A 14,147-nucleotide genomic window follows, 5' to 3' on the forward strand; every position below is an offset into this window, starting at 1 on the left:
CGGTGTAGCAGCAGGTCCTGGGTCTGCTCCCCACCCTGCAGCCTCACAGGGCTGCTGCTCTCCTTCAGCATTACAAGGACAGACACAGAGAAGCCCCTCTGTATCTCCAGGGAAGCCCCTCTACGCCTTCCAGGGGAGCCCCTCTACGCCTTCCAGGGGAGCCCCTCTACGCCTTCCAGGGGAGCCCCTCTACGCCTTCCAGGGGAGCCCCTCTACGCCTCCAGCTCCTCATTAGGCTCCAACAACTTCTCCTGAGGGGCTTCCAAAGGGGAAAGCAGAGCACCCATCACCTCCCCCAGCGACACAGGTTTTCATGGGCCAGCAGCCAGGCTTTTGAGCGGTGGAGAAACATGAGCTGCCCATGAAAAGCTGCAGAGACAGGCATGTGGAGCCATGGTTTTGAGCCTACAGACCCCATGAGGTCATGGTACCGCACAGCCACCTCTCCAGCGGCCTCATCTTCTACCACCACTCACCAAGGAGCAAGAAAATACATCCTGGAGGTGAGGATGGAGAGGAAGGAACCAGTTTATTTGGGGAAAAAAGAAAACAACAAGCCCTTGGACAGCCTGGTCGGTTTGCTCCAGAGAAGGCAAGGACTGGAGAAGGAGCCTGCCTTCTCCCCTGTGGGAAAGAAAAAGCACGGAGGGGCTGAGAGGAAGGTTCTCACCTTGCTGAGGCCATCGAAGAGCACGTTGAAGTGTGGCAGGACAGAGCCCCGGGCCACCTTGACGATGTTATAGAGGGCCTCGCAAGCGTAGTAGCGCAGCCGACTGTCGGCGTCGTTGAAGCACGTCAGCACCGGCTCGATCAGCTCCTTCAGGTACAGCCCCGAGTCCTGGTGAAGAGGAGGAGAGGGGTTAGCCAGGGCCAGGGCTGCAGGGAGAGGGGAGAGACCCACAGAGGGTCAGCACACGGTGGCTTTGCACACCCAGGCTGGACAGGATTTGTTAAGGAGTCAAGGATTTCATCATGGAAACGGGTGGTTTTATCACTGAATGCTGAGAACCCCCTGATTGAGCTGCCCCTCTGCTCTGCCCTGGTCAGGCCCCACCTGGGGTGTTGTGTCCAGTTCTGGGCTCCCTGGGATAAAACAGACAGGGATCTCCTGGAGAGAGTCCAGCGGAGGCTACAAAGATGATGAAGGGCCTGGAGCATCTCCCCTGTGAGGAAAGGCTGAGTGAGCTGGGACTGTTCAGCCTGGAGAAAAGAAGACTAAGGGGGGACCTTATTAATGTTTATAAATATCTTAAGTATGGGATGCAGGGGGAAATGGCCAGCCCCTTCTCAGTGGGGCAGGACAAGGGGCAATGGCTGCAAGTTGGAGCATAGGAAGTTCTGTACCAACACGTGGAAGAACTTTTCCCCAGTTTGGGTGAGGGAGCCCTGGGACAGGCTGCCCAGGGAGTGTGGAGTCTCCTTCTCTGGAGAGATTCCAGCCCCATCTAGACACCGACCTGTGTGACCTGTCCCAGGGACCCTGCTTGGGCAGGGGGGTTGGACCTGATCATCTCTTGAGGTCCCTTCCAACCCCTCTGCTTCTGTGATTCTATAAGCTCTGAAGTTGTTTGCAGGGAGCCTGTGCCAGTGGCTGGACACAGGACTGGTTTCGATTCCCAGAGATGTGGGAGAAGTTTGGGTGGTTCTTCAAGCCCTCAGGTGCCTTTCAAAGCAGGAGTGGCAGCAGTGAGCCAGGAGTTATCCAGCTCCACCAACTGGCCTCTGTGTAAACCCACTGGGGTTTCCAGGACGTGGGAGAAGCCCCAGACAGTGATGGACCCAGCCAACCTGTGGACCTCCAGTTCAGCAAAGCCACCTGGGGCTGCTGCTCCTAAAGTCAGGAGTGCAGAGGAGCTGGAGACAGGCCTCATAAAAGGAAAAGCAGCCAGCAGCTCCCAAGCACCTTCCTGCCCTCTGCTCTCCCTAGACTGATTTTAGCCAGCTCCTCACAAGATGTTTTCCTTCTTGTTGATGGGCATTCCTCACCCCCTTCCCCTGCTGCACCGTGGGGTCCCACCCACGGCAGACAGTCCTTCATGAACTTCTCCAACATGAGTCCTTTCCCATGGGGCTTCAGCTCTGCCCCAGCTGCGCTGTCATGGATCACTGCTATGGGGTGCTGATCTTCAGGCCCAGACTGCTCCAAACCTGGTCCCCCCATGAGTCACAAGCCCCTCCAGCAAACATGCTCTGGTGTGGGTTGGTCTCTCCACAGGCTGCAGGTCCAACATGGGTCACAATCTCCTGTCTGTCTCCCCCTGCTCCAGCATGGGGCCTCTCCACAGGCTGCAGGTGGGGTCTGGGCCTATTTCCATGGGCTGTGGGGGGGACACCCACTCCACCACAGGTTTCTCCAGGGGCTCAGGGGCATCTTTCTCTTGGGTACCTGGGGCGCCTCCTCCCTCCTCTCCCAGCCTTGCTGTCTGCACAGCTCCTCACACCTTCTCACTCCCTTCTCTGGGGGCAAAAAGTGGCTGCTGATGGGGTTTTTTCCTCCTCCACGGCCTCGAGCTGCCCCAGGGCAGGGGCAGATCAGATGTCAGGAAAAGATTCCTCACTGAAAGAGTTGCCAGGGCCTGGGACAGGCTGCCCAGGGAGGGGGAGTCAGTGACCGTGGGTGTGTTTAACAGACAGGCAGATGAGGTACTTCAGGATATGGCTTAGCATAGGGCAGGAACAGTTGCACTTGATCTTAAAGGTGTTTTCCAACCTTGTGACTCTGTGAAATGTGAGTCCCAGAGGTGCTGTGACCATGGCTGATGGGCTTGGCCTTGGTCAGCAGCGACTCCGGCCTCGAGCCGGCTGTGTGGGCTCTGTCAGGACTACAGGAAGCTTCTAGCAGCTTCTTGCAGACGCCGCCCCTGCAGCCCCAACCACCCTCCACCAGAACCCTGCAACACAAACCTCCCCTCCAGAGCTGTGAGGCTGCTTGGATGTGAAGTTAAAAAGCCCTATAGTGGGAGATGCTCCCTGAGCACCCAGCAAAGGAGATAGTGAGAACATCAACACTGTGTGGACCAGCACACCAGAGAGCTGAACACCGAGTCTTATCTGTGCCTCCCAAGGCCACCAAGCACAACTCCTCCATCCCAGCAGCTCTGCCAGCGCCCAGTGTCTGTGCCCAGAAGGTGGGTTTGTGCTGGGACTGAGGGCAGGGTGTTGCTCATCCTGGGGACGAGGGCTTTGCAAAGGGGTTTAACCTGGGGGATGGAGAGAGGAGCTCCTGGCTGCCTTGGGATTTAACCCAGGGGACAGAGAGAGGAGCTCTTGGCTGTCATGGGGTTTAACCCGGGGGATGGAGAGAGGAGCTCCTGGCTGCCTTGGGATTTAACCCAGTGGATGGAGAGGGGAGCTCCTGGCTGCCTTGGGATTTAACCCAGGGGACAGAGAGAGGAGCTCCTGGCTGCCTTGGGATTTAACCCAGTGGATGGAGAGAGGAGCTCTTGGCTGTCATGGGGTTTAACCCAGGGGATGGAGAGAGGAGCTCCTGGCTGCCACAGGAGAAGTCATTAATGCAAAAGCCGTCAGGCTTCACAGCATCTGCTCAGCCTGATCCTGACTCTCATCAGAAGGGAAATAAAATGCATTAAAATCCACCTCATGGCTCTTCCAACAAGCGCAGCTGGCTCTCCCTGCCTTCTTTGATGCACACCTCACTGCACATCCTCACACCCTTCCCCTGTGGAGCCCAGCCACGCAGCTTGACTCAAGAGCCCAGAGCCAGAGCCTGCAGCCCGTGCTCCCCTCCACAAGGATCCGGATGCTCCGGTGTAGCCCCGGGGGCAGCTACCTGAGCCCGTTCTTGTACTATAAAGACCTGAACCAGGACAGAAAGCAGCCAGCTTCCCGTGCAAGGGGCACCGATAGAAACACCTCCAGAATGGACCTGGCCAAGCTGGGTGCTCAGCAAGCACCCAGATGTTTTATCTGCCAAGCCCAACACCTCCCACCGTTTCCTTGTACCGACTGAGCACCCATCGCGCCGCCAGCGGCAGGAACCGGACCCGCCAGCTGCACCCACCTTGCCCAGGGCGATGGAGCAAGCGGCCAGGCCGATGAGCCCCCCTTTGCGGCTGTGGGGGTGCTGGGAGAGGGCGAACTCCTGCGACAGGATCTGGATCACGTGCTTGATCTGGGACACGTTGTTCTGAGCCACGAACTCTCGTACCAGCCTGTGGGGAGAAGAGGAAAGCAGACAGGGGCTTCAGGTCCTGCCTGTGTGAACACACGGCTCCCGGCGGCTCCCGGAACAGGGATTTTTTTCAGGCACCAGAGGAAGAGGAACTGAAATGAGGAACGCCCAAAAAAACAGCCTAAAAGCCAAGTCAAAGCTTCCCCCTGCTCACATCCAACAGTGGATCGCTGCCCTCTGGCCGCCTCCTACACACCCACAAACTCCCAGCCCAGGAGTTCAGCCCTGACACGGCACAGGACAGCAGCAGAGAGCCCCTGGTTTGGTGGGGAACGGCTGCCCAGCAGATACACCCCCAGCACCACGATTTCAGACCCTCACAGCCCCTTCGTTTAGGAAACACCCTCTGAGGCAGCACGAGGCTTCAGGGAACAGCCCCGGAGGCTCGGAGGCTTCAGGGAACAGCCCCGGAGGCTTCAGGGAACAGCCCCGGAGGCTTCAGGGAACAGCCCAGGAGGCTTCTGTGTGGGATACTCACCCCTGAGCTCGTTACTGGAGACACTTAACACACCAGCCACCCTTCAAAATGCACAGACCCATAACCCCACTCCAGCCAGCACAGTCACTCCAAGGTTCCTGGCTCTTCATCCCCATCCCCAGCTCTTCATCCCAAGGAAGCGGCGGCCGTGCCGGCAGCTGTGCCGGCAGCTGGAGCATTGGTGGTTCAGTGGTAGAATTCTCGCCTGCCACGCGGGAGGCCCGGGTTCGATTCCCGGCCAATGCAGCTCCTCTTTTCCCAGTTTTTCCCTCCTCACCTCCTGCCACTACCCTGGCTGGACTCACACGGCTCAGCCAAGGTGGGTGTTCTTGACCCAAACCTTCAACGAGGGCGCCAAAGCTTCTGCTGCCCAACTCCAGAGGTCCAAACCTCAGGCTACCCCCCTCCTAGGCAGCTCCAAACCTCGTTGCCCCCTTCTAGGCGAGTGCTACCAGCCAGCCCAGCTGCCTGCTTTTTAATCTGGGAAAATCCTTAGGGAAAACACCAAACACCCTTTCCCCCCACCAAAGAACTCAGCCCAGCTCCGGTCTCAAGCCACTCTGGAGCCCAGCAGCCGTTCCTGCTCTCCCTGGGGATGGGATGCGGTGCCCCCTCGCTCTCCTCACTCCCACACCACGTTCTGCAACAGCTCCAGCCTGACCCCCTCTCACCTACAGCAGGTTTGGAGCCAACAGCTCCATCTCCAGTCCCAGCCTAGCAGCAGGGGACACACTAAGCCCCAGCAGCACCCACTGCTGGGGGTGGGTGGTCCTTTCACCACCTAGATTTAACAAGCAGAGCTGTCCTTCAACAAGAGGGACTCCACAGACTGCTTTTAAAAGGTCAAAGGGCTTGAGGGGTCAGCAGTGGGGCAAAAAAGGGGCAAAAAAGAGGTGTGCAGTGTCAGCGAGTCTGCAGGCGGCGGCAGCTGCTCCCCTGTTCCCAGCCAGAGGATGAGGAGGTACCTGAGATGTGGAAGAAAGGCTGCTGGGACAGTGTGTCTCTGCAGAGAGGATTGGCTCCTGCCTTCATAGAATCATATAAACACAGACTGGTCTGGGTTGGGAGGGACCCCAAGGGTCCCAGAGCTCCAACCCCCTGCCACAGGCAGGGACACCAACCTCCAGGCCTGGAGCTACACAAGGTTGCCCAGAGCCCATCCAACCTGGCCAGACTTTAGCCAGAAGGAGCCTAATCCCGGGGGAGGGTGAGGAGCATCACCCATGGGGAGGGTGAGGAGCATCACCCATGGGGGGACAGGCCCTGCCAGGCCAGCGCAGCCCACACCCCCTGACCCATCCCTGAAATCCATTCCTGGGAGAGAGAGAGAGACAGAGAGAGAGAACACGGGCAGGAAACTGGACAGGCTGGCAGGAAGAAGGGGCTGGATGTGCTGGCTTTGTACCCACTGCCCAGCTTCGCCCTCCCTGTCCCCACAGAGCCCTGAGCACAGCAGCTCCGGCCCCGCGCCCCCAGCCGCCCCCCCCACCCCAAACTCGCCCTCCAGCCGGGCTCACCCCCGCTCCCAGCCCCGTGCTGGGCACCTCCACAGTGCCCATGGAGGGGACAAGCCCTTCCCAGGCAAAGCTGCGGGCAGGACCCCCCCTGCCAACGCAGAGAGAAGAGGCGCAGGGGACACACAGGGTGACAACAGAGGGGACAGGGCTGTGGTGAGGGACCTCCTTGACCTGGGATGCTCTGAAAGGCTGAGATCAAGGCTAAGGGCCAGGAGTCCAGCCTGGGAGAGATGATGGGCTGGGATGATGTGCCTGGGGGGGATGATGGGCTGGGATGATGTGCCTGGGGGGGATGATGTGCCTGGGGGGGATGATGTGCCTGGGGGGGATGATGTGCCTGGGGGGGATGAGGGGCCTGGGATGATGTGCCTGGGGGGGATGATGTGCCTGGGGGGGATGATGGGCTGGGATGATGTGCCTGGGGGGGATGATGGGCTGGGATGATGTGCCTGGGGGGGATGATGGGCTGGGATGATGTGCCTGGGGGGGATGATGGGCACGGGTGCTGCCCCGACTGTGGCCCAGCAGGACCCTCACGTCCACAGCCACGGTCAGGGCCGGGCATGGAGCCGTTCGGCCCCAAGGGAGGGTGCTGCTCCCACCTGGGTGCTCCCCACTTACCGCCTGCCAGGGGTTTATCGCGCCCGGCCTGGGGTAACAGCCCCGGGGGGCTCCGGGCACCGCAGCCGGCCCGGGGCAGCCCCGGCTCGGAGAGGAGCTCCGGGCACCGGTGGGACGGGGACCTGGGGGGGGGGCACCGGAGCCCCTCCTGCCCGGGCACCGCCCCCCGCCCCGGCCGGACAAGGTCACCCCGGGCGCTGCCCGTGCCGGTGCCCCGGGGATGGCCCCTTCCCCCGGGGATGCCCCGTTCCCCCGAAGCAGCAGCAACAGCAGCCGCCGCCTGGGAGCCCGGCCGGACCCCTGCCCGTCCCCCAGGCTCCAGAACCGGCTCCCGCCGCCCCAGCCCCGCCCGGGACTCCCTCCCCCTCCCTCCCCCCGGCCCCGGTGCGGCCCCCCCCGGTCCCCGCCCGCGCCCTCCCGCCGCTCACTTCTCGATCTCGAGCGCCGCCACCTTCCTCTTCTCGTAGAGTTTGTCGTTCAGCGCCCGCACCACGCCGGGCGCCAGCGGCGCCAGGTCCCGCTCCGCGTTCATGGCCCCGCCGCCGCCAACGGCGGTCACGTGACACCGCCCACCGCCCGGCGCCGCCACACGTGACCGCACCGGGCGTCCCTTCCCTTCCCCTCCACAACCCCTCCCCCGCAGCGCCCCCTGCCGGCGCGGAGGGCGCTGCTATCACCCCCACCACCCCCCCCCCAGCGCCTAATGAAAGCGCCTTTAATGAGCCCCGAGTCATTAGCGCGGCGCTGCCGCGGGCACGGCTGAGGGGGAGGCCCCGCGGGTAGAACACCCAGGAGAGCAGCAGCCTTGTTTGGAGTCCTGGTCTGTGCAGGGGGAGAGCAGCGGGGAGGGGGCACAGCGCCTCGGGCAGGAGCTGACCCCCCTAAACAGGGTGTTTGACCCCGGCTGAGAGCTGAGATCCACAGAGCTGCCTGCTCCTTACAGGGCAAGAGCAGGGGAAGGGGGAAGGGGGGGTGAGAGGCAAGGGAAGGGAAAAGGAAGGGGCAAATAACCCCAAAACCAAGAAACCAAAGGCCCGTGGGTTGGGATAAGGACAGTTTACTAGAACAGCAGAAAGATCAAATCTAACAATGCTGACAGGACTTTAGAGCAAAAATCTCTGAAACTGATACCCAATGCAGCTTCTCACCAACCCACAGCTCAGGCTGTGCCACCCAGAGCTGTCCCAGAACCCGACCGTCCCCCAAAACCACCCAGCCCAGAGCCGCCCCCCTCCTCCCATCAGCCCCCTTTATACTGGGCAGGACGTAATTGTCATGGAATACTCTCTTTGGCCTGTTTGGGACCTGGACAGAGCCCTGGTCAACTGAGAGTACTGAAAGAGACCATCTCCTTGGACCCTTGGAGTGGATCTGCAGATGGATGTCTCAGGGCACACCCCCCTGGAGATCACTGCCTGCCCCAGGAGCCAGCATCATTGAAGAGGAGGGATTCCCAGCTTCAGGGAGGGGAATGGAGATGACCATTAAAACCAGCTTGGACACAGGACCTGTCACCCCAAAGCTGCACCTCCAAGCCAACCAACCAAAGAAGCCAGTGAGAGTCCTGGAGCTCGGTGGGCAGCCACCTGCCAGGGCTGGTCTCAAGGATTCCTGCCAAGAGAAGCACGTGGTACCTGCAGCCCGCAGCCCATCTCTGTGCTGTGCAGGAGGCAGTGGATGAGTGAGGCCTCCCCACACAGCACAACCTCATAGAATCATAGAATCCCAGACTGGGCTGGGTTAGAAGGGACCCCAAGGATCACAGAGCTCCAACCCCCTGCCACAGGCAGGGACACCAACCTCCAGGCCTGGAGCTACACAAGGTTGCCCAGGGCCCCATCCAACCTGGCCTTGAACACACCCAGGGATGGGGCACCCACCCCCTCTCTGGGCAGCCTGTTCCAGCCCCTCACCACTCTCTCTGTAAAAAACTTCACCCTAATATCTGATCTAAACCTTCCCTCCTTTAGCTTTAGTCCATTCCCCCTTGTCCTGCCATTATCTGCTCTTTTAAAAAGTGGAATCCCCTCCTGCCTATAAGCTCCCTTCAGGGACTGGAAGGCTGCAATGAGGTCCCCCTGCAGCCTTCTCTTCTCCAGGCTGAACAAGCCCAGCTCCCCCAGCCTCTCTTTGTAGGGCAGGTGCTCCAGCCCTCTATTCATCCTTGTGGCTCCTCTGACCCCTTTCCACCAGTCCCACATCCTTCTTGTATTGGGGGCCCCAGCTCTGGACACAGGACTCCAGCTGGGGCCTCACGAGGGCAGAGCAGAGAGGGACAATCCCCTCCCTGTCCCTGCTGCCACCCCTCTGCTGATGAAGCCCAGGATCCCATTGGAAGGACCATGGGAAAAATCTTCTCCCATACTCAGTAGTGAATGTGTTAATTAATACACCACGTTAGAGTAATTTGGGAGGTCTCTTGGCAGTCAGAAGCTCTCTCTGCTGCAGAACGGACCCCTCACTGCCTCCAGAGGAACACCAGAGCACGTCCCTAGGGCCACCAGTGCAAGCATGGAAGTGAGACAGGCTGCCACTCACCTCATCCACCTCCATGGTGGGGAGCTCCAGACTCACAAATGACATCAACTCCCTGATGGTCACAGAGCTCCGAGTCTCCACAGTGCTGTCCAGCTTTGCAGCACCCTCTGGTAGAGGCTGGAAAACAAGTGCCCAGGGCATCTCCCCAGGAGATAAGGCACTGGGGAGGGCAGAGTCTTCTCATCTTTCCATGCTCTTTGCATCTACATTTCCAAACCCAGCAAAGCTTCACCAAGTCGGGCTGGGGGGGTGAACATGGCAAAACGAAGCAGCAGTGGTGGAGAGGAGTCGATCCTGCTGGGGCCAGGACAGCCTGGTGTCACCCACTGTCCCCAGGCTCTGAGACATGAGAGAAACAAAACATCTCAGCCTGTCTCCTGGTTTCTGAGCTCGCTGGGGACACAGCTTCACACCGCTCCCCCACTGCTCCCACCCCTGCCTCCCAAAATAGAGGGGTGAGAAATCACACCGCTCCTGCAAGCGACACGCAGAGATTCACACTGGATGGTGTGACCCTGCCAGCTCCAGCTGCCAGAGAACCAGCAACATCAGGACCTGCTCCCAGCTCCCCACGGCCCCGGCTCTGAGCTCCCCATGGCCCTGAGCTCCCCACGGACTGGGCTCCAAGTTCCTCAAGGCTCCAAGCTCCCCAAGGCCTCAGCTTCGAGCTCCCCATGAACCTGACAGCACCCACCTGGGGTGACCTCATTGCAGCCTTCCCGTCCCTGAAGGGAGCAGAGAAACAGGAGGGAATCAGCTGTTCCAAAGGGCAAGAGGTGAGAAGAGGCTATTCCCAGTCTGTCTCTAAACACACAGGTCTAGAAGAAGAGTAACCATGAGAGATTTATGACTCAACATCAGGAAAAGGGCAGGGGTTGGCTTGAGTTGGGAACGTTCAATGGTAGGACCATAGTGTTCATATACAAATGGGTTGAGCAATTAGAAGGGAAAAGAAATAAAGGAATATCTGAGCACAAAGAGTGTTGTCCAAGCAAACAAAAAACATTTTTCCCTCTCCTGGCCAAACTAAATGTGTATGTGATTGATGCTGGGAGTCTCCCTGCTGGGCTCCAGCAAGGCTGGATGTCTGGATGGCTCCATTCTATCCATCTCACCTTCACCAGCCCTGACAGTTGATTCCCTCCATGTCAGACCCAGTTAGTTTCATCTGACAATTTAGAATACCAACAGTGCTTAACGTGGACCAGAAACAATATCTGACACGCTGCCCTTCTGCCGGGCTCTTAATGAGCAATTTGAGGTGTTAATAGCTTGGAGACCGTCTTCATTTCCAGCTCTGCCACGCGGATCACACGGTGTCTCCTGGGGGACCCTGAGAGCGCACATTACCATTTAATTAACATGCAGAGCAGAAAAGGGAGCTGTCCTAATGTCCACAGAGCTAACGAGCCCACAAAGGGGCAATGCCAAACCCTTTGGAGCAGAGGATCCTGCCAGAAGGACGCTCAGGACCCTCAAGGCAGCAGAGCTGGGTGACTCTGCATCCGCTGGAAGAACCAGCACCTGCGGGCTCGCGTCCAGCGAAGCCAATTTAAGCAAAGACAGGGTAATTAAAAGCTGCCAACTGATTCAGCATCCACATTTCCAAACCCTAAATTGGTTCTAAAGAAAACAGAAAGATAAACAGGCAATTGGCCAACAGATGGCCCCAGAGGAAATTCATTCCACACAGGCTTCGCTGGAACACGCTTGTTTCTCTTGGTATGGGAAAGATGCGCATTGTTCTATCAGCAGCGTGAGGTTTTCCCTTTAGCTTGTGATTAAACCCTCCTCTAATTTACCAGGAGATGACAGGGGCCTCGCCAAGCAGAGCTTACAGCCCTGCCCACCTCCCTCCACCTGCTTTTTGCAGACTTTCCTCAGCATCTTAGGGCCCTGCACGTTCCCGAAGGTGCCGTGCGTCGAGACGGGCCACGCTGAAGTCTTGCTGTTCCTCGGCAAGACCCGGCTGTGGGCAGGCTGCCCCAGCACCCAGGTCTGCTCCCCCCAAGCCCTCCCCATGGCACCAGCTAATTTCCAGTTCCCACTAGGTCATCACCTCTGAGCCAGATCCCAATTCCCTGAGCCAAACCGTTTATCCATGAGTTCTAGGACTCGGAAGAGCTGCCCCTCAATGGGTAACTTCGCTCCGTTTCCCAGGGCGGTATGGAAAAACCATTGGCTGCTGGAATGAAAACTTCCCAGTCTTGACCTCTGACCTACACAAGAGAGGCCACAGCAGGAAGAACCGCTCAAAAATGCCTCTGTAGATGCTCTACAGCACAACTGAGAGGTTGCTCTTGGGCTTGGAAAGCACAGGCCAGCACTGGGTGGCCCTGGTGCCCAGGGATGTTGGGACAAGTCCTCCTACTGACACCTACAGCTGCACCCAAAGCTGCAGCAGAACCTGCTGGAACACACAACGAGCACCAGAACACATGCAACAGCTGCTCTGTGAATGCCACAGGCAGCAGAACACATGAGGACTCAGTTCGTCAAGGTGGCGTTTGCCTCGAGCCATGGAAATCCCCACCTCAAGCTGTGGAGAAGCCCCATTCCTTGGGCACCTTCCCTGCCTGCAGCTGGGAGGTGCTATTTCCACAAGGGAAAGTGAAAGGGATTTGCTCTCCCAAAATCCTTAGTGCTACACCCCAACGTCCACAAAAGGCACCCACAAAGTCAGGTGGAACTGGAAAAATCCCCCCCCTGCAAACGGTTATTGCTGTGATGTGCCCCGCTGCTCAGCATGATGCCTGAAAAACACCCCCAACAGCCAGCCTGCCCGTGGGTAAAGAGGGGTTTGCTCACACCTAGGATGGACTGGGCACTCCTAGAGCTGGTTCTAGAGAAATCTTCCTGGGAAAGAGGGGTCTGGCACTTCACATGAGAACCCTCCTTTAGCTGGATGTGCTTACATCCAAGGCTTTACATAGACTCACAGAAGGCTTTGGGTTGGAAGGGACCTCAAAGATCATCTAGTTCCAACCCCCTGCCATGGGCAGGGACACCCTCCCTAGACCAGGCTGCCCAAAGCCCCATCCAACCAGGCCTTGAACCCTGCCAGGGACCCAGGGGCTTCCACAGCCTTGCTGGGTAACCCGTTCCCTTGATTTCTCATGGTTCTACTTCCCCAGGTTCCTCCCTCTCCACTTCTCACTCTTTCCCCTCTGGTACAGCTCCACAAGCCAACTCCTCCCGGGAGCCTACAGCCTTCACAGCCCTTGGGTTGTACATTCACCACAGGGAGTTGGGCTTCTGACCAATCTCAAGAGTACCAACTTCTCAAGACCCAAAGCTACATCTGCTCCCCATGCTCTTGGCTCACAGGTGCCCTTCACAGGGGTGCCCAGTGCCCTTCTCAAGATTTCCAGGCAAGACACCCTCTCCAATTCCCTAAGCATTTTAGTTTCTTTCTTGGACCTTTTTCTCCACCTCAGCAAAACCTTGGGGCTCACAACTGCACGGGGACAGTCCCACCACAACCAGCTGAGCCGGGAATCACATCTTGGAGCCTCCGCCGAGACAACCCTTTCAAAACACCTTTCAAAACACAGCAGGAGCTTCATGCAGATTTATTCCACCTTCGCCTAAACATTTGTGCCCACTGGGCGTGGAGCCAGGGAATGTGCCTCAGGCTTAGCTGGCAGCTCCTCTGCAGAGCTTCCCCTGGAAAGAAAGGGCCAGGAAGAAGAAGACCCAGCGATCCCACTGAGCTACCCCCGCTCTGAGCTGCCATCCAAGGGCGCTGCCGGACCTGACCGCCCTTGGGACACGGGGCAGGCTGAGAGCCTGGGGTGAGCTGTTATGGAAATATTGATACAAGTGGAACTGTCAATTCTAATGATCCCTGGGAGCAGCTTCCCCCATGGAGAACATCACTCCCACCATTCCGGCTGCTGCGCTGGGCTCGTTTTTCTCCTCCAGGACTGGGCTCTAAGCAAGCCCTCTGCCCATGTTTGTCTGCAGAGGGAAAATAACGCTGCTCCCAGATGCTCCTCTCCCTTCCCAGGGCGTTTTACTCCCTGCTTCCTCCAGAGAAATTACCTTGTGGTTTCTCAATCCACTCCCTGTCTCTGCTCCTAGGCTAAGCCTAACTTATTTTCTCTGCCCTTCCTTCCCTGTAACCCACCGTTTGCCCCTGTTCCTTCAGCCCCTATTTTGGTATGGTGAGTTGGCTTGATGGTAGCTATAGAAACACCCAAAAAAAAACCTGATGGTGGCCAGCAAGGAGAGCAACTGGTGCTGCCATGGTAACTCGGGGCGTTGAGATATATTCTTGAAAGCACTTGTTCATCTTCTCAGGGAGAAGTCAAGGGGCTGCAGGAGAAGCCCCAGTGGAGGTAACCTGATGGGGAAAGCTCAGCACTCGTGGGGAACCTCACCTGGGGAGTGCTGGAGGAGCCTTCCAGAGTCATCTTCATAGTCTGGCCCAGCATCAGCTCCATTGTCGGGGGTTGAAGCTTAAACACGGGACTGGCAGGTGTGGGGTTCTTGGAGGAAGCTTTGCCCTTGGTTTGGATGGTGGGGAGATGATCACGACGGGGAAATGGGGGGGAAACCTTCCGTTCTCCCATAGAGCTGATGGATGCGTCGTCCTTTGTTCATTATGGTGAAGTGGTAATAACAGGGATCCAGGCTAGAAGAGAAGCAGAGATGGAAAATGGCTCAGGAACTGCCTCTTCCCAGCACCCACCTGGCTTCAGTGCCCCACTGGCTTTATCTGACCGCTCACCCAGCGACAAATCCACCTCCAAAACCACTGACCCAGCTCAAAGCTACACCAAGAGCCAGACCCTGGTTG

The 14,147-nt window shown here is 58.3% G+C and overlaps 1 protein-coding gene across 2 annotated transcripts in view; it reads right to left on the reverse strand.

Annotated features, from left to right (window-relative positions):
- The window catches only part of VAC14 (VAC14 component of PIKFYVE complex), a gene marked incomplete at its 5' end in the record, with an annotated part of 60,500 nt that extends 53,160 nt beyond the window's left edge, over positions 1-7,340 (reverse strand). The window contains 3 exons of one of the 2 annotated variants that reach the window (XM_084269979.1): positions 671-838; positions 4,022-4,172; positions 7,237-7,340. In XM_084269979.1, the coding sequence (XP_084126105.1) occupies positions 671-838; positions 4,022-4,172; positions 7,237-7,340 (423 nt within the window). Of the gene's footprint in view, positions 1-670; positions 877-3,963; positions 4,173-7,236 lie in introns of both variants that reach the window. The other variant, XM_084269978.1, reaches the window with a different exon arrangement.
- Between the last annotated feature and the right edge of the window lie 6,807 nt (positions 7,341-14,147).

The sequence above is a fragment of the Gallinula chloropus genome, assembly GCF_964237585.1.
Source record: "Gallinula chloropus genome assembly, chromosome: 13".
Classification (NCBI taxonomy): domain Eukaryota; kingdom Metazoa; phylum Chordata; class Aves; order Gruiformes; family Rallidae; genus Gallinula; species Gallinula chloropus.